This window comes from Brassica napus, chromosome A10, assembly GCF_020379485.1.
Source record: "Brassica napus cultivar Da-Ae chromosome A10, Da-Ae, whole genome shotgun sequence".
NCBI lineage: Eukaryota > Viridiplantae > Streptophyta > Magnoliopsida > Brassicales > Brassicaceae > Brassica > Brassica napus.
The window spans coordinates 15,422,172-15,449,911 of record NC_063443.1 but is presented as its reverse complement, the minus strand read 5'-3'; the positions used below and the strand labels follow the sequence as shown (position 1 = coordinate 15,449,911).

The window sequence follows — 27,740 nt, the reverse complement described above, 5'->3', positions numbered from 1 at the left end:
ACATTAGTTTCAGAATATATATCATTTTCAGAATAAAATTTTAATTAAGTAAACGCGTTTAAAAGCCAACAAATATTCCCTGTGAAAAGGGAAAAAAAAAAAGAAGAATTAAATGCTACAGTTAGCTCATCCCTCTCTGTTCCTTTGTTGATCAGTTTACTTTATGGACGAAGTCCTCTTCTAGATTTTGACTTTTGTCCTCAAAAGCGGAATAAGAAGGAGGAGAACACTAGCATCTTGCACAGATCAAGCCCCTAGATCTTCTCCTCCTTGGCTTCGTCCTGTCTAAGAAGAGAGTGCTCAGTAGCTTTCTGCTTCTCCTTGGATTTCAAAATTTGCGATTTCTTGGAAAGGTAAAAAAGGTCGTCTCTTTTCTTATCTCGAGAGTATTTTGATGGAACCCATTTCGATTCTGATGTTTGATTGGTTGGTAGGAATATATAAACATTCGAACTCACTAGTGTTTAGAGAAAAGTTGTGATCTTTGCCTTTGAATCTGTGATTAGCTGCCACTAAGGTTGCTTGTTAACTATAGGGTTTCGTTAAGTAAAGAAAAAAGGTTGGATCTTTGATCTCTCTATATCCAATTTTGTTATTGAACAGTGACATTTTGAAGAAAGATTGAACCTTTGATGCTTATTTCCACTTTTGGAATTAGTTAATTGATGCCAATCTAGTGATTTTCCTATGCTCTTTGATATAAAAAGAAGATTTTGTTGAAGTTCTTGTCTAGTGTTATGAGATCACACCGAGTAGTTTGTTAGTCTTTACCAAACTTAGAGTTCGTTCATATACAATTGTCTAGATGATGATTATCTTGAGAGTTAAATGTAACGGTCATTCTTCTTGATGCAGGGAAAAAAATGTTATCCTTCTTTGGACTCTTTGAGAAATGATATCAAAATGGTGAATAGGAGTGATTTGGTAGTGATTGGCATCTCGGTTGGTCTCGCACTTGGTCTCTTACTCGCTCTTCTTCTATTCTTCGTCATTAAATGGTACAACGGCCGCTCTCACCTGAGACGATGCGCTAACGAACAGAACATCCCAACTCTACCCGTCCACAAAGCTAAAAGAGCCGTAGTACTAACCCCTGACGATAGCTCAAACACAGCTTCTTCACAGCCACCTGAGAATGCAGCATCACCAACTCAACATCAGCCATGGTGGAACAACAACCATACCAAAGATCTCACTGTTTCTGCCTCCGGCATACCTAAATATCACTACAAGTGAGTCTTCTATTTGACTTTGTATAAACATGTTATAAGGTTGTAGTGGTGACTTATGATCTGAAGTTGTTTAGGGATATTCAGAAGGCAACTCAAAACTTCACAACCATTCTTGGACAAGGATCTTTCGGTCCTGTGTACAAGGCCGTTATGCCTAACGGAGGTTTAGCTGCAGCGAAGGTTCACGCCTCTAACTCAAGCCAAGGTGATAGAGAGTTTCAAACCGAGGTGTCTTTGCTTGGGAGGCTGCACCACAGGAACCTCGTGAACTTGGTGGGTTACTGTGTGGATAAAAGCCACAGGATGTTGATCTATGAGTTCATGAGTAATGGAAGTTTGGAGAATCTTTTGTACGGCAGTGGAGGTGAAGAAACAACACAAGTCTTGAGATGGGAAGAGAGGCTTCAGATCGCTCTTGACATCTCCCACGGCATTGAGTATCTTCACGAAGGGGCCGTGCCGCCTGTTATCCACCGTGATCTTAAGTCTGCAAACATATTGTTAGATCACTCCATGAGAGCTAAGGTAAGAGAGCAAATCTTGAATATGGTTTACTCAACACTGTTTGATTGGTCTTTTTCTTGTGGTAGGTTGCGGATTTTGGGTTGTCTAAAGAGATGGTTTTCGATAGAATGAACTCTGGATTGAAAGGCACTCACGGATACATGGATCCAACGTACATTTCGACTAACAAGTACACTTTAAAGAGCGACATTTACAGTTTTGGAGTCATCATCCTTGAGCTGATCACTGCAATCCATCCTCAACAGAATCTGATGGAATACATCAACCTGGTAAGTTGTTAAAGAAAAGTAAGCTGATATGATCCAGTGACTGACTGATTCTGTTTTATCCTGATAGGCTTCGATGAGTCCAGATGGTATAGACGAGATAGTTGATCAGAAGCTAGAGGGAAACGCAAACATTGAAGAAGTGAGGTTACTGGCCAAGATTGCAAACAGGTGTGTGCACAAGACACCAAGAAAAAGACCATCTATTGGAGAAGTCACACAGTTCATACTAAAGATCAAACAAGGTCGGTCTAGAGGTGGAAGGAGACAAGACACAATGTCATCATCGTTTGGTGGTGTTATGGATGGAGAGGATATGTCAAGGGTTATAAGCAGGATTAAGGATCAGCATGTTGAGTTAGGGTTATTGGCTGGTGTCAAAGAAGAGGATCATCAAGAGAGGAACGGTACTACAACAACATTGTAACTAGGAAGAAAGTCTTTTATTTGTACATACTATTACCCACGTGAGTCTCAAAAATCAAAGATGTTTACAGCTTGCTGACAAGTAAAAAAAAAAATCAGAGAGGTTTATGCTGCATTCTGACTGTGTTGTTTTCTACATTTCGTTACAAGTTTGTAGAACTTCTTGAAAATACTATTAAACATGTGAAAAAGGAGCCAAAAATCAATAAGCAACAACAACCAACTAATATTTTACCTAATTCACAAACTAGTAGACCTCAATAAACAATAGCCACCCACTTTTTGAAACCATTGATTAAATAATGATATCTTGATCAACTTTTTGTGTGTACTTGTTGTGCTGCGAAAGCTATGTAGTGGTGTGTCTCAGTGGATCCAACTGTAATAGTACCAATCAATAAGCAACTAAAAGAAGCTAAGGAGACATATCGCAGCGGCTAAAGCATTATGTAAAAAAAATCCATTTGAAGAAACCACAATGTAGTCTTTCTGTTGAAACATCTTTGAAGATATAAAATTGCAGTGAATGATTATAGTGTCAAATAGTATGAACAGATGAGAGAAACAATGGGAAAAAAACTTGTAGATAATGAGTTTGGTATCGATAACATCAATAACATCTACGGAATTTGATGAGTGGTAGATGAACTGGAATGTCTTGGATCACTCGTTGATAGGAGTGTAAAATAAAGCTACTAATTATTTCTTGGATCACTTGTATACTTAATAGAATAGGTTTTATTTTTTTCTTGGATCACTCGAATACACTTGAAAACTACTCCTACGTTTCTTCAAATGTTGTTTGGGTAGTAGTATATCTTTTTATTGGTTATTTGAATTGTCAATGCTTACATAAGATTCTTTGAAAATGTTATCAATTGTCAAATAAAATGTCAGACACCTATCTGCTTCCACCGATTTCTGTTACAGTGTAACTAGTACAATCTAGATACTACTGTCACTTGCTATTGGATTTATAGATATATCTGAAACTGCATTCAATAATGGTTTATGTTTTTCTTTGTTCTGATTATTGTGTTTTTTCTTATATAGACAATAGTTGCTCAATAGAAAATACTAACTGAAGAGGGGAAATATTAATCTGAAATATAGTGTATAACCAAGGTTTAATTACATAAAATGGCACTTTTTATTTAGCTAACAAAACTGGCAAGGCCATGGATGCCAAACTTTACAACGTAAGCTTCAATCAACATCATTTTTTTTCTCCATCCATGGAAGCTCATACAGAAATCTATTCACCAAGAACTCTAAGTAACTCAAGCCTGTAAATAAAAGAAAAAACTCACTGTAACTCCCATCTCAAAGACTGTAAATATTTTCTTCCGCCAATAATCAAATGACTCTCAGTGGTTCATCTAACAGCTGCAGACATTCTTGCGGGTTGGAGTAGAAGTAGTCTTCTTCCTTGGGTTTATTCGGAATCAATAACCGTCTCTTCGGACTTCCCATTCGAGTAGAGTGAAAGGCCTTCACCATGGATGAGAACACATCCCAAGTCAACAATCCTTCGGTGTATTCATCTATCAGCTTAACTAGAAACTTCCTATTCAGCTGAATTGTCTTCTTAAATCCCAAGAACCTGTAGAAAAACTGGTGTTAGCCTCTTGCCATGGGAAGAAAGAAGAAGAAGAAAGATAACGGCATTTCACCTGCGATGACCTTCAACGACTCTTGCCATGTTCCCATCATTGGTTGGAACAAATATATCGCTCTCAACAGCAACTAGGTAATCCAGTGCAGCCATTTGAGATGAATGGTTCCGGCAAAAATCAAGATCAGAAGATTCTAGTATGGTTTCTTTCCGGACCTGAGTTAGTTATGATAATGGAGTCAACTGAGGATTATAAGTTTGAAATAATTGCAGAAAATTAATGAATTGGCTACTTACCACATTTGGAAAAGCGTCTGTTAAAGCCTTCATCCGCCTTTCACCACCGTAGATTTCTCCAGCAGCTATGTATATTTGAACGTTACGGTCAATACCCAAGGCGGTCAGCGTGAGAGCAGTTTCCTCTGGAGTTAAAGGGCAAAGGCCTTCTTTCCTCTTCTCCTCAGAGTTGATGACTTTCTCTTTCCACCATGGATAAGCATATCTACCAACAAAGATAACATTTACATCAATATATCCATCAAAGTTGGAACAATAAAAGCAAGACTAGATTGTATGATTCTTATGTACCTCATTCTTGTTAATTCTTCTTCTTCCTCGGGGTTGCAACCATGTGAGCACCCGGAAAACGCTAACATATCCATCTCATATCTGAGATGCAAGACGAGAAAGGGACCTTTCTCTCTCAGGATATTGACTACTCGTCTCCCTAGTTCTTCAATCTGAGGAGTAAACTTAAGGCCGTTGAAATTCACTCGGCACCTCAGCTTCTGAACCTCCACAGGCAGTCCATTATTAGCGAGTCTGGAGTCGGTTTTGTTCAGATGCAAGACCTTATGCTTCTTCACCAGTGGAAGAATCTGTTCCGGTTTGAAGAGTTTAGGACCACAAGAAGCAAAGAGTAACTAATCTCGAAAAGGTATCAGAACTTAGAGATATTAACCTGGTTTTGGTAGTAAGACATGTTTGACCAACTAATAGGAGGCATTTCGTGGTACATTCCAAGCTCAACTCTCTTCTTGACCCTTGGAGGCAACTCTTTAAGTATACGAACTTCATCTCTTAACGAAGATATGAAGTGATCCACATCGAAAATGTCTTTAAACTCACTGCCACCAAAGAAGAAAAAATATTACGATATTGTAAAAAAAAAAAACAGAGCACAAAAAAGAAGCTTCAAGTGAAAAAATACCTTGGATCGTTCCAAAAGGAGGTCTTGTCAAGCTCAGGCACAATAAGAGTAACATTCATGTATCGTGCAACAGTAACCATATCGCATATCTGTCGAAACCAGACCAAAAAGTAAGCAAACCATATCACTAAGAGATGAAGAAACTTGGGAGATGTAATCTCATCTTACAGCTGCTCGCATTTGATTGAGTCCTCCATTGCAAGAAACCATAAGATAACCATTGTTCTGATACACCCCTGAGAAAGACAAAACACACAAAAAAAAAATCAGTTTCCAGATTCATCTCTCAAGTTACTCCAACCACAAATCATGACACTTACTTTTAGGAGGAAGCGCGATTTTAGGAGGGAGAGACTTCATCTCCAACGCCGTGGACAAACCACGTTGATTGAAACAAGAAGGCCAACCATTGAATAGTCTCGGTCCCCACATATCTCCCAAAGCCATCAAATGAACGAAACAACTCCAGAGAAGCAACACAGAAACAACCCGAATCATCCATAAGCTCGTAGGAGACCTCGAAGCAAAGGAGTTCCTAAGCTTCTCAGCCTTGCTATTATCTCCTAAAAGCCTAACCTTTATCTCCCATAGTTTCCTGTGGTAAAGAGACTTCTCCATTTTACACATTTTCTAAATCACCTACCTACCCTCAGAGGAATTTCATCGAACACTTAGTGGAGATTAATAATATTGAGACTAATTAACACCCAGAGAAAAATGCTGCTCAGTGAGTGCATTAATCACACCTCGAAAGACTTTAAGATTTTTTTAATCAACCTCTGATCTGACGGAAACAACAGATCTTGCTCAATTAAATAAAGGAATTAAATAGAAAATAAGAATCTCAGTGACAAGTTTCAACTCTTATTAACACAGAAACGATTGAAGCCAACGCTTAACGTAACAGATAAATAAGACAAGGCTTTGAGATTCCGCAATGGTGCGATCGATCTTTTTTTATATAAAAGCTTAGCCGCAAAAAAAAAAAAAGCAAAAAAAAAAAGGAAAATTCGTGGAAAATGTTTAGCTTCGTCACCGGAGAATGAGTACGTCGGAGATATAGGGAGAAGATCGGTGTGGAATAACAAACAAAAGAGGGAGGGAGAGACGACTAATAAGAATGTGTAGCAAAATCAACTCTTTTTGTAGCAAATCAAATAAAAAAAACGGTATTTTCTTTTTCGTCGGCAAAAACTGTTGTTTATAGACTTTTTTATGTAACGAAATAATTATATTTCCTCCTGTAATATAAATTGTTTGGGATATTTTTTTTTTGGTTTGTTGATTTGATGCAAAGCCAAAGTAGACCTTTAATTAAATAAACTAAAAATAATCCCTTATATATTAATTGAGAAACATTTGAAAAGATGTAACCTCAATTTTGTATTAATTAAAAGAGGCCCCAATGCATAGGTGGCACTCAATTAGGTAGTCAATTACATTCAATTGAAAAATAAGTAGGTCCACATTCGATTTTTATATGTTGTTAGATACATAAGTTGGTCAAACTATATGATATAATGATATGATATGATATTTTCTTTCCTTAAATAAAACCTACGGAATTACCATAAATGACTAATATATATATGACAATTAATGAGTTTAATAATAAAGATTTGATAACAATGTATATCTCCTCCATCATTTTTTGTTTAATTTTATATTATTAAAATAAATTAAACAATCAAATTAGCTATAAAAATAAAATTTAGATTTTTTCGTATATGTTATATTTTGAATTTTTAAAAACGACAATAAATGACTAAAACTATTAAAATTATTATGTTAAAAATTAATGATCAATGGTTTAACATTTTTATTATAAGAAGATACACATGATTTTAAAACCATATGAGTAAAAAATATCATTTAATAATAAAATATATATATATATATATATTAAACACTATATACCATAAGATTACATAAATATTTTAATATTAAAACTTTCAATGAATTTTCAAGAACATTTATAAATTATAAACTTATTAAAGATTTCAGATTGAAAATTTTGTTATCGATGATTTAAATATTTTGTTATAAAACGATATGAATGATCATAGAACTGTATGATTATAAATTCTTATTTAATAAATAACTATACAAAATATACTATTACTAGAAAAATAGGTTGATCCATCTTAACTTATATTACACTTTTTATTAAACTAACTATCGAATTGATAAATAACGTACCAAAAAATGTTTTGCACTTTCCTTAAATAAAAGCTACGAAATTACCTAATATGATTAACGTATATGTGAAAATTAATTATAATGAATAATAAATATTTGATAACAATTTTTGTATCTTAGTTATTTTTTTAATTTTATATTATTAGAATATATTTAAAAATCACATTAAGTATATAATAAACACATTTATAATTTTTTTTATATGTTATATTTTGAATTTTTCAAAACGTCTATAAATTATTAGAAATTTGAAGATCCCCACTCTGAAAATTTTGTGATCAATAGATTATTTTTTTTGTCATAATAAGTTACAAATGATCATAAAATTGTATTAATATGAACTTTTATTTAATATTATAAGAAGATACACATTATTTTAAAACCATATGAGTAAAAAATATCATTTAATAATAAAACATATATATATATATAGATTATACTATATACCATAAGATTACATAAATATTTTAATATTAAAACTTTCAATGAATTTTCAAAAACATTTATAAATTATAAACTTATTGAAGATTTCACATTGAAAATTTTGTTATCGATGATTTAAATATTCAGTTATAAAATGATATGAATGATCATAGAACTGTATGATTATAAATTCTCATTTAATAAATGACTATATAAAATATACTATTCTTAGAAAAATAGGTTGGTCCATCTTGACTTACATTATATTTTGTATTAAACTAACTATCGAATTGATAAATAATCTACCAAAAATTTTTTTGCACTTTCTTTAATTAGAAGCTACGGAATTACCTAATATGATTAACGTATATATGAAAATTAATTATTATGAATAATAAATATTTGATAACAATTTTGGTATCTTAGTTCTTTTTTTTAATTTTATATTATTGAAAGATATTAAAAAATCACATTAAATATATAATAAAAACATTTATATTTTTTCTTATATGTTATATTTGAATTTTTCAAAACGTCTATATATTATTAGAAATTTGAATATTCCCACTCTGAAAATTTTGTGATCAATAGATTATTTTTTTGTCATAATAAGTTACAAATGATCATAAAATATAACGCATATGAATTTTTATTTAATAAATATTCAAACTAAATAATATATATATATATATATAAACACTAATGATTTAAAACAACAAGATTGGCTGATCAATTTAGTCGTCTAGTTGAAATCTTTCAAAAGTATGTGAAAGACTAAAGTGAAAGTAAATATGGATTTAGAATAGTAGTTATATTTTACTAACCAAATACCGAAAAAAACTGAACCGAAACGAAACCAACCCGATATCCGGATTGAACACCCGTAATCCAAATGAAGCCAAACTATTGTTTCATTCTCCAAAATATAATAAAAATAATAACTTAATTCCGCGCAAGGCGCGGATCTTATCCTAGTATTATATTATATGTTTATATTCGTATACATACATGCACGAATTGAAATAATTTAGAGAAAGCAACGAATCTGAATTTCGGTTGACCAAATACATTCAATCTATTTTAATCTAGTTTCGGTTTTTTTGATGGGGTCAGTCAACTAAATTAATTGGAAGTTAAGTAACAATTTTTCAGTTATAAATCTAAACCAGATTAGCGATGTGTAACTTTTTCGGGAAACACAAACTAAGAGCTTGATTGGTTTTCCCGCTACCACCCGCAAACGCAGCTTTTGCGATTGGTAGCAGTTGACAGCGTTTCGAAACAATCATACAAACCGCTATAAATCGCTTCAAACCGCTCCAAACCTCTTAAAATCAAAAGCTGGTTCCAGCTAGCGTTTGCGGTTGCGGGCGGTTGCGGAAGGATAATTTTTTTTTCTTTTTTTAAAAAAACCATATAAATACAAAAATAAAAATAAAAATAAAATTTTTAAAATGGAATTATAAAAATACTAAAATATATCTATTATATTTTAATTATTATAAAATTTTAAAATAAAAATATTTTCTATAATTTAAAAAATTTAAAACTATAACTTTGAAAATATAATTTACATATTTATTATAATATTATGATTTTTGATATTTTTATAATTATATAAAATGTAAATATTGTTAATTTATTATTTAACCGCTGCTGTATTTGGTAGTTAACCAGTCATAAGTATCCCGCAAACGCACCAATTTCTAACCGCAGAACCAGTCGTACAAATCTCTTAAAACCGCTAGAAACCGCAACCACCCGCATCCGCAAACGCCCGCAGCCGCAACCGCAACCGCTGCGTTTGAACCAGTCAGACCCTAATTCCCGTCCTTAAGCAAAACTAATCCACAAGTTAATAACTGTCAAAACTCAAAAACTATTAATAAATCAATTGAGATCATAAGATAATCGAATGTGTAAACCGGCTAGTTTTTGGCCCGGTCCAGACTCCTCGACCAGTCATTATTGTTAAGAAGTTGGAACCGAATTTATCTTATATGATTTTTATTATATATATACATTTTTCGAAAAATGGTATGTTCTAGACTTGTGGATTTTTCGTTTTATGACAGAGATTCCAAAGTTATATAGAAAATAAATTAAAAAATAAATCAAAGTATGTCTACATATAAATAAATAAAGGGACCAACTCTATTGGTTGTTCACAGTTGTCATTTGTCAGTCCAAGCTAGATATCAAATACTTTTTTGACAATGATATCAAATACTTCGTGGAAGTGCAATATGGTTATTATTTTAAAGGAATGCGATGATTTTAATAAAATCCACAAAACTATATAACAACTTCCTATTATTTTCTGATAACTTATACAATATCTTGAACTAGCTTTGTTACCTTGATTTCAACCGAAGCATGGTATAAATCTTCTCCGGAGCCAAACGAATTATCATTTTAAACATTTATAATTTGAGATTTTTAAATGTGTATATTGGAGAAACATTTACTATAATTTTGAGAGAAGAAAAAAAATTGAACATATTATTTTTTTGCTCTTACAAATGGAATTTAAGTTTATCTCGGTATAAATGGATATAGAGATACTTATAGAAAACAAATGGATGAAAGCATAAGACTGGATTAATATGCTTCCTTTTGAAACAGAGTAAAAAAAATATGTAGAAACTGTTTTTTTTAAAACAGCCATCAATAAAACCAAATCAAGATGTTCTCAGCTTGATTTATTATGATTTTGAAATTTAATCACCATTTTGTCTTATATATGATGGTTTAAAAAATTGGTTAAGATTATGTTATACGTAATTATGGTTTAGAGGTGTAACATTAAAATTAACAAGCTATACATGTTCTAGCACATTGTCAAGGATCTCTTTAATAAAAATGCTAATACAAATTTCAGTTGTGCATCCAATACAATTATATTAAAATCGTGGTTTTTAACACTAGTGTAGATTCATTTTTTTTATAAAAGACTACTATCCAACAAATATCATAATAAATTTATTCAAAACTAAAGATAAAACAATAACTAAAGCATTCGATGAAAAAAACTAACCCTTCAATAAAAAAAAACTAAATTAAAACATTAGTTATATATTTTCAAATCGTTAGTAAATCAATTGCTAGACTTTTCATTTACTCTTATCAAACAGAAAATAAATCTATATCATTTTCTCTTGGCAACAATTTAATAATTTAATTAGTTCAGAAAAATAATATTAAATATATAGTTCACATAGAATAGTATATGAATATAAAGAGATAATTACATGCTAATAAATTTAAAAGTTAACAATTTTTAGCTTGTTACAAAAAAAAAAAAAAACAATTTTTAGCTCTTCACAAATTTCTTGCCAACACACATTAACGAAAACTAAACCATGCATGTTAAGTGACTAAGGGCCTGACTGGTTTAACCGCAGCGGTTGCGGTTGCGGGAGTTTGCGGATGCGGGTGGTTGCGGTTTCTAGCGGTTTTAAGAGATTTGTACGACTGGTTCTGCGGTTAAAAATTTGTGCGTTTGCGGGATACTTATGACTGGTTAACTACCAAATGCAGCAGCTGTTAAATAATAAATTAATAATATTTACATTTTATACAATTATAAAAATATCAAAAATAATAATATTATAATAAATATAAAATATATATTTAGAAAGTTATAGTTTAATTTTTTAAAAAATATAGAAAATATTTTTATTTTAAAGTTTTATAATATTAATTAAAATTTAATTGATATATTTTAGCATTTTTATAATTTCACTTTAATTTTTTTATTGAATTTTTTTATTTTTGTATTTATATTGTTTTGGAAAAAAAATAATTTTTTTATCCTCCCGCAAACGTCCGCAACCGCAAACGCTAGCTGGAACCAGCTTTTGAATTTATGAGGTTCAGAGCGATTTGGAGCGGTTTAGAGCGGTTTGAGCGATTGTTGCAAAACGCCAGCAACCGCTACTAACTGTAAAAGCTGCGTTTGCGGGTGGTAGCGGGAAAACCAGTCATACCCTAAGTGTAGCATTAATATTTCACAATTTTCTCAAAAAAACATTAATATTTCACAAGTGATGTACATATATTAATACACCCATATTTGTATTTGTCGTGGTATGGATGTGAGTTTAAGAAGGTATAGTATTATTGAGTTTAGTTTGTCGCTCACGTCGAAGTCTCATTATGAGATGCGATGTTTTAGAAAGCTTAAGAATCCACGAATTTATTAAGAAAATGAATATATAATAGTATATGATATTTTCTGTGACCAATGACCATATACATTTCCACCGACATCCGGCATTACATTGCTGTCGGACTTCATTATTTATTTTGCTAAGAAAAGAAATACATTTTCCAGTGGGAAATATACAGACTTTTAACATTTTCTATAAATATTTGCTGTAATCATCAATTTATGTCAGAAGTTAACAACAAAACAGAGAGAAAAACGTCTGATATTCATAGGTAAATTTAATACGGACTTCTATATATTTAAATGTAGCTAAAATTTGTAGTATATGTATATCACAAGTTTAATGCTCGATTACTTTAAGTAATGTTATGGACATGGACATCCAAGAAAAATCTAGAAAGGTGGTTTCTAAGTTATTGTGTTAACAGTTTCTTATCGATATTCAAAACTAAGGTAAGTATTAAGATTTAAGAAAATAACAAAAAAATCGACGTTTCTTTTCTATTTTTTGCTCGAAATAGGACAAATGTATTGTAAAGAAACCAAAATAAATGTGAAATTAGCAAGCCCTTTATCAAAAAAAAAAAAAAATAAATGTGAAATTAGTTTTTTTAATGTTAAAAATGTGAAGATAGTTGAGGAGCGAATTGACTAATCAACATACTCGCGAAATAATGTGTCGGTGGCTCAGGAGTCTCAATTCTCAAGCCTATGCGTGCGCGTAGTATATGTCCAACCCAACGTGTGCATGGATTAGATTACTTTTTGTAATTATTTGAGTTTTTAGTATTTTAGTAGATTATATACAATGTCTACAGCCTATATAATATGTTGTGTATTACTAGATTTCTGTCTGCTTATTTTGTTTTACAGTAATGGTGGATTTATTGAATTTTTCACTTTTACAACAACAATTAAATCCTTCAAATCTCTTAAACGACTTATTCATTTCCTAATATAATCGCACAATATTTTTATGCACCTATTTCACATGTTAGGCGTAGCTGGTGTATTCGGCGGCTTCATATTTAGTGCTATATATGTTTCTTTGGTAACTTTTAGCAGACCCGTTTTTAGACATGTATTCAAGGAACATTTGCACAGGATCCAAAAATTTTTAAGCAAAATTTAGTTAAAAATTAGGGTCCTTTATTAAAATATTAAGGTCCGTTTTTATAGATTACATGTGAATTTTTATAAAGTGCACATGGCCTAGTAAAAACTTGAGACGGACCTTTTAGTTTGATCAAGGAAACCACAGAAAATAAATCTGTTAATAAAGATTATAGATTCGGTCAAGAAAAAGAAACTTACAACATTATAGCTGCTTACAGTTATTTTGGCAGATTGTTCTTCTTAGTTTCAACAATTCTCGTTAATAATTTAAATATGTCATCTGCTACTGGACTTGGACTTCCAGAAAATAAAAGAACGAAACGCCCAATTTAGTAGGATATTTTTGTCCAATTTGTATGTTTGGGTCTTAGAGGCCTTAAAATTTTAACCAGCGAATAAGGACCATAGGATTAATCCGACATCTTCTTCTTCTTCCTCTATTAGTGTTTATGATTTTAATCCTAAGGTTTTAGCAAACTCTTCGATTTTCTGCTCACCTCCTTTGCTCGTGATCCCACTCATTGATAGTTAGTCTGGATTTGATCGGACATTGATTAACAGTTGTGGTGAAGAAATCCTAATTTAGCATAGTTTTTAGACATACTACTCTGGTGAGTAATGAGGAAGCTCAAGTATCATGAGAAGAAGGTTCTGAAATTTATTAGAGGTTGAATGTCATCTGTTTTTTTTTCTCATTAGCTTTTCTATAGCGTTAATAAGTTCAAATATGGAACCATGCTTTTATGTCGCAAAAAAAAAAAGATCCATTCTATTGATTCTACTCTGAAATGAGAAGACTTGTTTTGGTAATTGATAAGTGATGCTTATGATCGTGTATGTTGAAATGGCAGATACAACCTGGGAGTTATACCGACTAGGTAAAGCTTAGGCATTAACTGTTCGGTTACGAGTTTCGTCCTTCTGTAGGTAATAATGGTTTCTGCAGAGAGGCTTATTTGTTCTTTCTTCACTTGAGAGAGCATCAACGATCTCACTATTAATTGTGCAGGTGCAGGCTATCGACAGTCCTGGTTCACCTGAAGGTTCTTCAGTACAATGACAAATTGGATGACTACGACATGATCACTAACTTTAAAAAAAACTGTTATGGCCAATGTTAAGTATGATACTGCCACAATTGTTTTTATGTAACTTTTGAATATATTTGTGAGAGAAACTTTTAAAAGAAAAACATTTGAGCCACACAGAATTTTTTTATTTCTAATACAACTTTGTAAAATAACAGAAATTGCCTGAACCTATTTTCTGTTGGCATATTAAAACCCATTTTAAAATCGTGATATTTACATAACCGACGAACTCGCTTTTGGTCCAACCCGACCATAACTTAACCGGTTCAACCTGAAACTTTGTTAAACCTCTTATTTTCCTCTCACCGTCTCTCTCTTGGAAGTTGGAAGCTTCAGACGCAGCAGAAATGGCGGCTCAGTCGATTCATAATGCATATTTGGGGATCAGGATAGCTCCTTCAGCTTCTCAGAAACTCTCTCTGAAACCCATAGCTCATATCTCGCCACCAACGAAGCTCAAACCCTCTTCTCAGCCGTCGATTTCGTGCTCTACTTTAAGTCCAGGTCAAATTCCGGCCAGAGTATCCGGAATATTCGCATCTTCCTCTCCTAACTTCTCTCATGAACCGCCAGAATCTGACTCTCCGTCCCTTGGAAAGGTCAGTCATTGAACCAAAAATTGGGGTTTTAGCTTAGTTAGACAAAGCTGCAGTGTGTGAGAGGAAAAAGGTTTCACCTTTGAACCAAACAGATCTTATATATATTATCATTCTCCTTTATCACTATAATCCTTTGTTCCCATGAGATTCTTTTACCAAACAATTGCGTAAAGTTTGTTCCTTTTGAAGACCATGTCTGATTCAGACAGTCTGAACAGAACAAACCACCATAAGCTTATTATTGAACACTTTCAAAAAAAAATTGTAACTGATAAGTGGCTTGTGTGCATATTTGCACAATCGGATCTTATATATAACCTCCCTTTACGTTACTTCATTGTTAATTCTTTGAACACTTTCAAAATAAAATTGGGATGTATGGTTTTATAGGGCAGCCAGCTCAGTCTCACACTCAAACCTCAGTTTCTTGTGTTGCTTGATTCTAAACTTTGTTGTGAAAGATATGCTTATTGTTTTCTTCTTATTATATGTGCACTGAAACTAGACTTTTACTGTCTCAATTGCAGAAGAAGCTGCGTGTGGTGGTGAAACCCCTGGACAAACCAAGAGTGGTACTAAAGTTCGTGTGGATGCAAAAGGACATAGGAGTCGCACTAGACCAAACCGTACCAGGCTTCGGAACAATCCCACTCAGTCCCTACTACTTCTGGCCTAGGAAAGACGCTTGGGAAGAGCTCAAAACTTTGCTAGAAAGCAAGCCTTGGATCTCCGAGCTCCACCGCGTCTTCCTCCTCAACCAAGCTACAGACATCATCAACCTCTGGCAATCCAGCGGCGGAGACTTGTTGTCTTAAATCATAATAATCTCACTTCTCAAAGTCCAAACCTTTTAATCTTATTTTGTAACGGAATCAAGTTAAAGACACAGACTTTCATATTAAGACAAAAGCAAAAACAAGATGATCAGTTTCAATCGAAGTACTTAGACATCTGAATCCCTCTATTGAACATCCCACACTTCTCATAAAACACTTTCTTCTCCACGCTACAATCTAAAATCACCTTGTAACAACCCATCTCTCTGCTATGTTCCGTGAGAAACTCAACCACTCTCTTCCCGAGATGCTTCCCGCGAAACTCCGAGTCCACGACGACGTCCTCGATGTGTCCGACTTTCCCGCAGCTCCTCAGAAACTTCTTCTCTATCATCACGCTCCCTGTGGCCGCGAGTTTGCCGGAGGACTCGTCTTCGATCACGCAGATCAAGTGGTCGTCTCCGTACGAGCTGATCTCTTCGAATCGTCGATCGAATTCTTCGTCGGTGAGTGATCCGGCGACGGTGAGTTGACCGAGAAGCTCCATGTATCCCTTTCTCTTGTCGGAGATCTCCAGTCTTCGGATCTTGAATGTCGGATTCTCTTTGCCGGTGTCGGAGTTTGAAGCTTCCGCCATTGCAAGATCGAATCAGAAGAGTTTTGACTGTTTGAGTTCTGATCAGATTCACTAATAACGACCCACAAAGAAAGTTATAATTGCGTGTTATGGATCTATCTTTCTGATAATTACAAAAGTTGCCTAATCTCTTAATTGAGCCGATTTAGTGCACTTGAGATTTTGATCAGATTGAATTATTGATACACTCACTTCATTGGAACTAAAATAAAGTACAAAAAGTAGCAATTCTGTAAAGGTATTCAAATTTTATGATAGTTACACAAGCTGCCTAATCTCTTAATCAAGCCAAACTAGTCTGTTTCAGATCTACTTTTGATGTAATTATTAAAGTTCATGCTGTTTTTGTTGTTGTTGTTGTTATTGTATGTAGCTGAGAATTAGACAATTAATAGAAACCAGAAAATGAAACTCCTTAGTAATATTATAGAGATTGAGATTACAACAAGCCAACAAGTGAAGATCCCGAGGAAAGAAAACGAAGATGATACATAATTGGAAATGTGTGGAGAAAGGGACTTTTAAAACTAGGGCTGATGGTGGCTAGAGAAGGAAGATGAAGCCGGAGGGACACCAGGGAAGATGGGAGGGAGAGGAATAGGGAAAGTAGGTGGCGGCGGTGAAGGGGGAGTAATGACCGGAACAGGTGGAAGAGTAGGAATTGACGGAATAGGAGGGATTAACCCGGAAGGAGGCGGTTGAAACGGTAGAGGTGGGAGAGGAAGAGTTGGTGGAGACGGAATGAGAGGGTTTGGAGGGATGATACCCGGCGGGTTTAGCGGGTTGGGAGGGAGGAGAGGCGGGTTAAGCGGGGTGGGAGGGAGGAGAGGCGTGACCGGGTTAGGAGGAAAGAAGAAATCAGGTTTTAGTACTTCGGTTTTCTTGTCATCCAAGGAACTTTCTTTCTTGTTATGCAAGGAAGGTTGTTTCTGTGGTGGTCCTGGAGGAAGAAGAGGAGGAAGTTGAGGAATAGGCAGGTTAGGGAGTGGAGGAACGATTGGGAGGTTTGGGAGAGGGGAAGGATTGTTTGGAACCGGGTCTTGGATCGGTTGAGGGAAAGCTGGATCGGGTAAAAGAGGCTTGGATCCACGGAGATTTATCGGTTTCTGGCTGCATATCTCTGGTTGATTCTCCGGTTTGAAAGTGAAGAACCCTGCAGAGAAAACCCTAGTGTTCTCCCCGTGTTTGCTCGATTTAAGACGTTTGAGAGAAGTGGAAGTAGCAGAAGCAGCTATGGAACAATAAGGCTGTGAGCTACTTAGCAACTTCACGGAGCATCTCTTGATCTTCTTCACGTGTTTGCTCACAGTGAAGGGTAACTTTGCTTTGAATTGGCCGTGCTCGTCTGTTTTCACCTCTTGTCTGAAACTCGGTTTAGAGTTCTCGTCAATACATTCCACTGCAACTACAGCACCTGCAACAAGATCCAACAAACTGACTTTAGCCGATCGAGATCTTAAACAAGAACCGGTGAAACAAAATTAAGAAGAAAAAAAAACAAACAAACCTGGGATCAAGTGGTTGTGTGATTTCGAAAAGGCACCGTTGAAACAAGTGTCGCAGTAGACAGTTCCTACTACAACCGCAGAAGAACGTGTCTTCTTGACAAGATGTTGATGTCCTTGAGACAAACCTCCATTGATAGAGATTCCTAAGAAAATCATAAGAGTAAACAAAACCGTGAAGGTCGTTGTTATCTCCATAGTTATCGAATAAGTCTCTCTCTATCTCTTTATTATGAAACAGAAAGTAATCGATGAAGGAGGGATTTATATAGAGTTGTTGTGTGAAGATGAGTGAGCCACAAAAAAGATGAGATTGTAGCAAAAGCTTATCTCTTCGTTTTGTTAATGTGAATCATGGGAAAAATACAAGTCTAGCTTCCAAACTACAAAGCTACTATAGTGTCCTGTGACTAATATTTCTTATCTTTCTACAGCTCTAAAAGCTTAAATTATTGTAAGAAAATAGTAAGAGGTGAGAAAAAGACAACAAACAATATTTGGATTCATGTTCGCGTGTCGATTAGATTGATGCTTGCATGGTAATAGCTTCCCCACGTTATTATTTTTAATGAAATATAATTTTCCTAAAGATATAAATACAGATCATGGTAGTACGAAGAAAATATTGTTAGTTCAATTCCTTTTTATTAACAGCAAGCATTATGCATTTTAGCAAGCTTGGATCTAGATGATTACACAAGAATAACTCTAATGCAACAAATTACATGTTATATATATATGATCTGTTTATACTTTGTTTCATAATGCTATCAAGAAACAAGAATCTTTATATGTATTTTGTCCTAGCTTTGAAAGTGGAAGAGTACAAACATTAACATATCAGCAACAGTCTAACAAGCAGATTTAAATATATCGAAATCATCCAATATTACAAACTAGATACAATATGCTTGTAATGTTGTTAAAGTTACACTTACACGTACCTACAAATACAATCTATTAACAAAAACATTCTTAGAAGAGTAGGTATTTTCACATATGATTTGATTTATACATGTGTTTTTTTAGATTTCGTGATATAGCTGTAACCAATGAGACTAGTGTGATAACTAGACTTGAGTAACTGTAGTTTTTTCTTTTCTTTAACAATGGAAACAATAACTAGAATTTATGAAAGTGAAGCATTATGGGAATGAGAATGGGGAAGTGAATACAGTTGGAGAGTCTCTGTCGATTCACGAGACACAAAGGATGTCCACACAAACCATATAATATATACCCAATTCTTACTACTGTCTTCTTGTGTGTATATAAATAATCATTCTTTTTTTTTTGGTAAAAATATAAAGAATAAATAATCATTCTTGATAAAGACAAGAGAATTCAATTCAGTAAAATAAATCAAAGAATGTGAATGTTCTTCTGGAGTTTTCGTTTTAACCTTTTTACATCTGTTTAGTTTGTTTTTCACAGGACGCCGTATATGCTAAACCATCAGACATTCACGAGAAATGAATAAACAAAGGCACTGAAATGGATTATATATCGACCACGGGATTGTGTAAAATGTATGAAAATGTTGATAAAATATCACAATTAAGGGATCTTTTAATCAATTCACATGTTAAAGTAAAAATATATGTGGAAAAAGCATTTTAAATTCTTAACAGGACAAAGATTTGTAATTTTAAAGATTAAAATTCAATAAAATACAGGACTACATATCGAATTAACCCAAAATGTAGGTAAACCTTGGTCTTACTCTTACCCATTTCATGATGTGGGCTGATTGACCAAAAAGCCCAACTGTTTGTTGAACATTAACCCATGATGATTTCCTGCCTTCGAATCTTGTTGTATTTTTTTTTTGAAACACAAACTTTCATTCATTAATTGATAAAGCCAACATTAGGTGAGCTCATTAAGGCAACCTCAGCCACCAAGACTTGTTTTGCCAATGAATCTGCCTCACTGTTTTTCTCATGAGAGATCCACGAAAATGAAATACATTCAAAAGATAGAGCAACAGACTTAATATCAGAGACGATACCGTAGAGTACAGCCATAGGATAGTCGAATCTTGTTGTATACATTTCTAAAAATGTACTACTACCACTATTCTCTAAATCGTCAGTGAAAGCTAAAATGATGGACCTAAATTACAAAAGAAAGATTAAAAAGGGTAGATAGAGATAAAAAAAAAAAGTTGTGTTCAATCTTGATGTGGAAAGAATAACAATAATTTGCTTAGTAGCACTATTACAATTTACACAGCTGTTTATAGAATATATAATTAACACTATTATATCATAGCGTCACTCAAGTGTTTATAGAATATATACATGCAAGTATTTGGAAAAATGCAAAAACAAATCTTCAATTATGCACTTACAACCAAAAATATTGCAACTTATTTAGAAGTCTTTTTGGCATTTTAAAGCCATTTACAAAAAAAAAAAAAAAAGTCTTTTTGGCATTTTCCAATTAACTTTAAACCATTTTGTGTTTAATAACTAAAGACTCCACACTCTAATGGCAGCCAGCAAGAAGGCCCACCCACCTTCTCACCAACTTCATCACACTCCTCCCTTTCTCTTCAATCCTTCTTCTCGCTGACGAATTGTTTCCTTTTAAAAAAAAAAGATAAAAACTGAGGAAAATTCCTCCAATAAAGCTATTATTGTGCTTCTAACTTTTTTTTTTAGTTTTGTTTTCAAAATTGGATTTGGGTCCGTTCTCTGTCTCTTTTCTTCCGTCGAGGCCGATCGAATTCGAAAACCCAATTGAGCTCTTCGTCAAAGGTATAGTCTTCATTCCCATTCCTCTGTTTTTGAAAAAAAAAAATGTTCTTCTGTGGATAATGAGCTCTGATGATCGATCCTTATTAGTCAACCATCGTGAGGATTTTGTTTAACCCCAAGTGGGTTATTTTTTTAATATTAATATGTTTCTCTGTTTTATTGAGTTTGTTAGGGATTTACCTAAATTAGATTTCAACTTTCAACTGTTTAATTTGCTTAATGCAAAACCTCGACTTTTCTTTTTTTTTTTTGTCCAAAGGAACAACCTTTATGTGCTGTAATGTTTGATGTATCTTACTTAACTGTCAATGTTGTTGAATCACTCCCAAGTTCTTGCTAATTTATCAAATACACTCTCTCTTTTTTTGTGATCAGAATCATCAGATCATTCTACAGTTTGGTGGAGGCTTAAGGAATTTCCCAAAAGTTTCAAACTTTATGGTTTTTTAGTAATTATCAGTGTTGTGGGTGAGTTTCTTGAGTTAACATTTCAAGAAAAGAAAAAAATGGGATGTGTTTCTTCTTGCTTCCGTGTGGAAGACTACGAGGACTACACGAACCCAAGTAGTTCTATAAATAGAAACAACCCTTGCCCTAGATGTCTTGTTAACAGCTTACTTAACCTGGTAATGTTTCTCCTTTTTTTTCACAACTGCTAGTTTTTTTTTTAAAGTTGAGCTCTGAGTATTTGTTTCTCTGTCTCTTGGCAGTATATCACTTTGTTTAGAAGAAACGAAACAACCCGCTCTCTCCCATCCTCCTTACAAGCTACTACCACCACCACCACTGTATCCATAACTTCCTCTTCTTCCTATGATAACTTCATGTCTACCACCTTCCACTCTACTCCAAGGCCTCTGCCTTACGACGCTGATCCAGGCTTCTTCCGTTCACGGCTTGTCTCAAGACGCGATAAGGGTTCAAGTCATTCGCGTGAGGAAGCTGAGCCTTTGAGAAGTCATGATGCTGCTGATGTGGACTCTGAGTCTTTCTCAGTGGAAGGAAGCAAATGGGCTAGTAGTAAGCTTATGGTCTCTGGTGAAGATTCTAAAGATGACTTCTCTAAATTCACTCGGAGGATTGTTAAGTCGAAGTCAATGGATGCTGGTGGGAATGATGGTGTGTATGTAATGTCTGATGATGAAGATGTTTGTCCAACGTGTCTTGAAGGTATTCATTTTCTTCTTCCATAAATGCGTTTGAAGGGAAGCTAAGTATCAGATCTTTTTTTTTTTGTGCAGAGTACACATCAGAGAACCCGAAGATTGTTACAAAGTGTTCTCACCATTTCCACCTCGGTTGCATTTATGAGTGGATGGAGAGAAGCGAGGACTGCCCTGTTTGTGGGAAGGTAATAGAGCTAATCATTCTTCATGAAACTCTGAACATTTGCATTGTTTTGTCAATGCAAGTTTGATTAAATAATAAGTTCCCTCTGCTGTGTTTCTGTCTCATTCTCTCAGGTGATGGAGTTCAACGAAACACCGTGAGTGATCATCACTGATCTTGTCTAGACTGAAAAGAGGGGGAGATCAACAAGGGAACACAGAGATGTGCAAATTGCTTTGATCTGTAAATTACTGTTTTATTAACAACATTTTGTGTGTATATATATTGACCAAAAAATGAAGACATGTAAGCTCTGCAAAGTTAGATTATTGAGTTCTGAGGAAACACTCACAACAACAACAACAAAAGACACAGAAATCTGATGTTCTACACTGTTCTGTCCAAGGAAGCATTAAACTTTTTTACATCATCTTGTATGAACCCTTTTATTAATGTGTGACGGTTTATAATTTGGTTTACATTCAAGGAGAGGTCCCAAGATTGTAATCTACAATGTTCGCCTTCGCCATTAGATTTGTGCAGTACTTAAGTAATTAGATTCAAAAGGTAAAACAAGTTCCACACATTTCAATCCTTAAATATGTAGCAAGGTTTCCCAAAAGACACTTAAGTCCTGCCAGATCCTTAGGACATTATACATAGCCACTTTCTTATGTATATAAATCCAAGTCTGGTGTCTATACTACTATTTATTATTTTAAAACAGATCTTTTGTTTGGTGAGGTTGATCACATTGACTCTCATAATGTGACACTCAGAGCATCCAGCCTGGGATGTAACCGTTTCCTGGCTGCGCCTGAGCTTGTGTTGTTGCAGTTATCTGCTCCGAGCCTACTGGATTGTCATACCTGCTGTTATCATCATCATCATATCACGTAAATTATATGGTCCTCTTAATACCAAGAAACTAAAGAACCTCAAACAAAGACAAATCTTAGTAGCGAAGTAGACAAGCATGCATTTACCCTATCTGCAGTGTAGGATTGCATTCAAGAGGCTGGAATAGTCCTTGAGGCTGAGCTTGGTGATGATGCTCGTACGGAACATTCTGTTCATTGCCTTCCCATCCTCCTCCTCCTCCCATATGATGACTTCTCACACCAATCATATCATCCAGCTAATTAAAAAAAATTTACACCAAAATGTTAATAACTTCAAAGGCTGTGAAATATATTGATACCAGTAACAGGATCTAATTCATCAAAATGCATTTACCTTTATTGTCAAAGCTCTATTGGTTTCAAGCAACATTTGCTCTTTGCTTTGAAGATCAGAGAGCTGGTCAAGCATGTACTGTGTCTGCAATAGTATTCATAATGAAACAAAAAAAAAACATTAATTTCACTACACAAATCTCATTTGAATCATTCAATGTCTATAAATAGCTTTATGGATATGACCTTGATGGAGCGAACTTGCTTGAGAGATCCATCTAGTTGACGCTCAAGCTGCTCTAGTTCCTTTGAGTTGAGAGGTCCTAAATCCTCCCCAAGAAGATTCCTTGCACCAACACAAATACACTAATATGAACGACATGTGTGTATATATAAAGAGAGATAGAGAGAGAGAGAGAGATCTCTACCTTTGCTGGCGCTGAAGGCTCTCATACCTACCCTTAAGCTTCAGATACTCTCTGTAGCTATTCTGAAACTCCCAAGGAAAAAAAAACAAATTCATTAAAAGGAACTTTCTTGAAAATGATGTGATTTATAAACCTAAAATATATAAAGAGCACACCTCAAGTTCTTTGGCAGGTTTGTTGTTGACTTCAATAGAACCATAACTGCATTTCTGGTACCGTTCCAGTGTCTTGATCATGCTGAAACGAAAACCACACAAGTTAAATTAAGAGGATAAGAATTTTGTAATCAAAGAAGAAGATCATATACTTGACAGAATATGACACAAACCTAACCTCATCATCAATAATCAGACACGTTAGCTAGCTTGTCTTTATAATATCCACATACTTTGAGCTCTTAACTTTTTAATCAAGATTTTTCCTATCATACTTAAAGATTATCTTTCCTATCAAATTTAAAGATTATCCTCATATGTACTAATTAACACATGGATTTTTTTTCGTTTGAGTTCTGCGATCCACACATGGAAATAATATTTTCAACAATTATATTTTGGTTATCCTTTAATGTAATTAGACCATTTCAATATATAAAACATATACACACAAAACGAAAGAAAACAATTTTTTTAAAGAAAAGAACTTTCATAGAAATATACACACACGTTTTAAGTTTTAACCACCATAAAGTATGAACTAACAGTCGGTTAATGCATGGAACCATATATTATCATTCTACGTTGGATCCTTATTTCCATAGAGATCTGTGTTTACAACTTTTAAGTTAATTTCTAATCACGCACACACATATATATTTATATAAAACATAAATTGATTGCAAACTCTTCTCATCAGCTAATTAATATTTGACAAAAATATAACAAAAAAAAAAGAGATCAGATCTTAAATTTTCAAGATGTCATAATATTACGAATCAAGAAATCTAATAAAGCTCAACACTTTCATAGACATCAAGATCGTGTGATATATCCCAACAGACAAAGATCTATGCTCAGATCTAGCAAAAACCAATGAAAAAAAGTTAAAAAATGAGAGAGAGAGGGAAAGTGATTTACTTTGAGGAGCTGCAAAACTCATAGAGCTTGCCACGGTTGGAGAAGATGATGAGAGCCACCTCAGCATCGCAAAGAACAGACAACTCGTAAGCTTTCTTTAACAGACCGTTCCTACGTTTAGCAAACGTTACTTGTCTGTTGATTTTGTTCTCTATTCTCTTCAGCTCTACTCTTCCCCTTCCCATTTTTTCTTTGTTTCCTCTTTTACACACACAAATATATATATCGATATGTGATGTCTTATCTATATTCAGACACACAAAAACATGACTCGGGTATCTCTTTTTCTGAGGAAAGATCTGATCTTTAAGGTCTGGAGAAGTGATTTGAGAGAGAAAAAAAAATTAACCCTAAGTTTCAAGAACAAGAAACTGTAAGGTAGAAGAAGAAGAAAGAAGAACCTTTTGAGTTTAGGGTTCTTTGTTTTTGGAAGTGTGTGGAGGTGGTTGTGAGCCTAATTGAAGTTTCTTTTGAAGAATAGAATCTAGTGGGAGTAGAAGATAAGAAACTTGTGAAGCTGAGGTTAGGGTTTGGTGTGTTGCATTTCAAGCCATCTCTTCTTTGACAAAGATAAAACCATCCACACGCTCTCTCTAGGCGCGTGGTTCAGCTTGATTTACTTGCATTCAATTTTTTTTTTACCTTCTCAATCGATTTATTACCAAATTGATGGGTAATTTTTAACTTGTAGGGAATATTTTGGAGTTGTAATTTATTTAATTTAGAAAAAAATATATGTGTGCTTCTCTTCAGGTAGAATTCATGCCTATATGCATATATATGTTGTTGTCTACTGTTTTAGGTGTATATGCCTGACATTATACAAAAATATCTAAACATATTGTTTCTTAAGAACTCTATGTTTATATCATAATAACAAATCGTTTATGTTTTGTTAAATGTGATGAAACAACCTTTTTAGAAAACGTATCACTTATGATGTTTGACTCGTAACTAAACACATGCGGCTTAAAGGTCGATTATCACATCTATAAGTCAATTTTTTTAATATATGTTAAGAAAATTGGTATAGTTTATACATACTCGTGGTCGATGCATTATGTGTGTATATAAATTGAAGTTACACTCTTACGTGGTGACTAAATACGTATGTATAAAGAGATACTAGCTAGGAAAATATGTTTACAAATTTACTGTCATTGTTGTTACTTGATGGTTTAAACTTAATTTATAAATGAAGAATAGTCATATCCAATAAGAAATCGACACGTGAAAACCCATTTTAAGGTAGTAGATATTTTTCTGCTGCTTCTGAAAACAACCAGAAAATGATATGATACGTTGCTTTCATTTACTGCATTAGTTTGGAAAACAAAAAAATTAAAGGTATATTCACAATATCACGCGCATCATATTCATATCTACTACAACTTGCGCACTTATGCTTTACTTTTGTTTTCAAGTTATGATTATGAAGTTGCGAGCGAGCCTACGACCGGTTAAAAACTTGGGAATAAAAAGTTGTTTGGAAAAGTTTTAGTTATTAGACTCGTTTAGGCCAAGAACAAGATAGATAGAAAAATGTGAGCTTTGGAAAGTAAACTATGCTGCAGCTGTAGCAGTGCAGGAACCAGACAACTCTAGTACGAGCATACCCAGCGCCTTTAACTGGTATAAATCCGTATGGTCTGTTCCGACTGCTCCAAAGATTCAGCTCTTCGTCTGGAAAGCAATAAACGGTGCCCTGCCCACAGGGGAAAATCTCCAAAAGCGAGGATTGTTGCAGAACACCACTTGTATACATTGTGGCCTCACGGAAACTACAGAGCATCTCCTCCTCCATTGTGTTTTTGCAAAACAGGTATGGGAGCATATACCTCTTGCATCACCAATTGATCCAGATGATTTCCCCTCCTTTCCATCGGCGGTAGATGCAGCAACATCGTGGGTATGCCTACCACCCTCTGGAGTCTCAGGTGATATCTTCTCCTGGGTGGTGTGGCACCTTTGGATCACAAGAAACCAACTTGTGTTTGAGGCTCGTCCAATATCGGCGAAGGCAACGGCCCTAAAAGCAGTGATGAGTGCTAGGGAATGGACACAAGCACAGGAACCGCCTTCAAAAGCTATGAAGAACAATCAGATCCAGGGAAGACCTGACTCGTTCCCAACCGGGACAATTGCATGTAACACTGATGCAGCCTGGAGAAAGGAATCCTCTGAGGCAGGTCTCGCTTGGATCTTCGACTCTTCTACAGCGCCCAACGTGTCGAATGGATGCAAGTTCCAACCAGGCGTGGCATCGGTTCTTATGGCTGAAGGCCTGGCAGTTAGGGAAGCCCTTTCCCACGCCTTACACACCGGTATCTCTAAAATCTGGCTCCGATCAGATTCTCTGTCGCTGATCAACGCGATAAATTCGATTTCCAAGCCGATGGACCTCTATGGAGTCCTTTCGGACATCGAACGCCTCTCTGTTTCCTTTGAGTTCTGTTGTTTTTCGTTTGTTGCTAGAGAAGAAAATGGGCCAGCGGACAGTCTGTCCAAAGCCTGCTTGTATCACTCTATTACTTCTTGGGCCTGAGGCCGGCTTTTAATTCTATAATTCGGTTGTTCAAAAAAAAAAGGCAAGCTCAAGCCGTCGCTGTACAGTTCAGAAGTCATACTATGAAATGCAGTGCATACTCAAGATGCCTGTGTGAAATTGCATGGATATGCAAGTAATATTTGCTTATTTTACTTCTTAATTAGCGCGATTTTTACCATAGCTTATGCTAGCTAGTGCACATTTATCATGACGCTTTTTTTGTAAAATTATCAAGTGCGGATTGTCATTCATATGTTCTTTAATTACATAGCATGAAAGTCTTGGTCTTTATGTATTTTCAAAAAAAAAATTGAGGTTAGTTTTCATGTATATATGAACATTATATCAATGCATGCATCTTCTAAAATTCTAATACAACACTAGAAACTCTGTGTGATAATATGTCGGTAATGGAGCTAAATTCTAACAAGAGGACAGAATATACATATGGTTTTGCGGTAATGGAGCTAAATTTTAACAAGAGGACATAATATACATATGGTTTTCCTATATTAAATTTCTCCTTGATTATATAGTCGCTGTCAAAGTTCCAAAACGTCAATTAAATGAAGTGTACGCGTCTTTTGTTAAAGGTTATTATTCCGAAGAGTGGAATATGTATGTCTGGATT

General features: G+C 34.5%; 8 protein-coding genes across 9 annotated transcripts; 4 read left to right on the top strand and 4 right to left on the bottom strand.

The window, feature by feature from the left end:
• Positions 1–99: 99 nt before the first annotated feature.
• On the top strand, positions 100–2,564 carry LOC106372173 (calcium/calmodulin-regulated receptor-like kinase 2). Of its 2 annotated transcripts, none has more exons than XM_013812331.3 (5): positions 100–353; positions 856–1,232; positions 1,307–1,757; positions 1,823–2,026; positions 2,094–2,564. In XM_013812331.3, exons 2-5 carry the CDS (start codon positions 904–906, stop codon positions 2,448–2,450), a joined length of 1,341 nt encoding a protein of 446 aa, XP_013667785.2. In that variant the 5' UTR covers positions 100–353; positions 856–903; the 3' UTR covers positions 2,451–2,564. The 2 variants fall into 2 exon arrangements, with proteins under 2 accessions (XP_013667785.2, XP_013667786.2); XM_013812332.3 differs by having other exon boundaries at positions 106–362.
• Positions 2,565–3,531: 967 nt separating this feature from the next.
• On the bottom strand, positions 3,532–6,465 carry LOC106372174 (rhamnogalacturonan I rhamnosyltransferase 1-like). Its single transcript, XM_013812333.3, has 8 exons — positions 5,595–6,465; positions 5,443–5,510; positions 5,275–5,363; positions 5,026–5,191; positions 4,653–4,942; positions 4,362–4,566; positions 4,123–4,280; positions 3,532–4,052 (listed from the first exon to the last, which is right to left on the bottom strand). The coding sequence occupies exons 1-8, from the start codon at positions 5,899–5,901 to the stop codon at positions 3,806–3,808; spliced, it is 1,530 nt and encodes a 509-aa protein (XP_013667787.2). The 5' UTR covers positions 5,902–6,465; the 3' UTR covers positions 3,532–3,805.
• An 8,062-nt stretch (positions 6,466–14,527) lies between these two features.
• LOC106372176 (30S ribosomal protein 3-2, chloroplastic-like) lies at positions 14,528–15,812 on the top strand. The gene is made up of 2 exons (XM_013812336.3): positions 14,528–14,873; positions 15,401–15,812. Exons 1-2 carry the CDS (start codon positions 14,622–14,624, stop codon positions 15,686–15,688), a joined length of 540 nt encoding a protein of 179 aa, XP_013667790.2. The 5' UTR covers positions 14,528–14,621; the 3' UTR covers positions 15,689–15,812.
• Positions 15,746–16,348, bottom strand: LOC106372177 (glucosamine 6-phosphate N-acetyltransferase-like). Its single transcript, XM_013812337.3, has one exon. The coding sequence runs from the start codon at positions 16,284–16,286 to the stop codon at positions 15,804–15,806; it is 483 nt and encodes a 160-aa protein (XP_013667791.2). The 5' UTR covers positions 16,287–16,348; the 3' UTR covers positions 15,746–15,803.
• A 332-nt stretch (positions 16,349–16,680) lies between these two features.
• On the bottom strand, positions 16,681–18,232 carry LOC106372175 (vegetative cell wall protein gp1). The gene is made up of 2 exons (XM_013812335.3): positions 17,794–18,232; positions 16,681–17,700 (listed from the first exon to the last, which is right to left on the bottom strand). Exons 1-2 carry the CDS (start codon positions 17,987–17,989, stop codon positions 16,814–16,816), a joined length of 1,083 nt encoding a protein of 360 aa, XP_013667789.2. The 5' UTR covers positions 17,990–18,232; the 3' UTR covers positions 16,681–16,813.
• Positions 18,233–20,272: 2,040 nt separating this feature from the next.
• Positions 20,273–22,312, top strand: LOC106372180 (E3 ubiquitin-protein ligase At3g02290). Its single transcript, XM_013812340.3, has 5 exons — positions 20,273–20,553; positions 20,929–21,179; positions 21,264–21,723; positions 21,795–21,904; positions 22,017–22,312. Exons 2-5 carry the CDS (start codon positions 21,060–21,062, stop codon positions 22,041–22,043), a joined length of 717 nt encoding a protein of 238 aa, XP_013667794.2. The 5' UTR covers positions 20,273–20,553; positions 20,929–21,059; the 3' UTR covers positions 22,044–22,312.
• Positions 22,313–22,425: 113 nt separating this feature from the next.
• On the bottom strand, positions 22,426–25,082 carry LOC106372179 (developmental protein SEPALLATA 1). Its single transcript, XM_013812339.3, has 7 exons — positions 24,562–25,082; positions 23,641–23,722; positions 23,486–23,547; positions 23,304–23,403; positions 23,119–23,202; positions 22,869–23,020; positions 22,426–22,751 (listed from the first exon to the last, which is right to left on the bottom strand). Exons 1-7 carry the CDS (start codon positions 24,744–24,746, stop codon positions 22,658–22,660), a joined length of 759 nt encoding a protein of 252 aa, XP_013667793.2. The 5' UTR covers positions 24,747–25,082; the 3' UTR covers positions 22,426–22,657.
• A 1,520-nt stretch (positions 25,083–26,602) lies between these two features.
• On the top strand, positions 26,603–27,106 carry LOC106362809. Its single transcript, XM_013802651.2, has one exon. It carries the CDS (start codon positions 26,603–26,605, stop codon positions 27,104–27,106), a length of 504 nt encoding a protein of 167 aa, XP_013658105.2.
• The last annotated feature ends 634 nt before the right edge of the window (positions 27,107–27,740 follow it).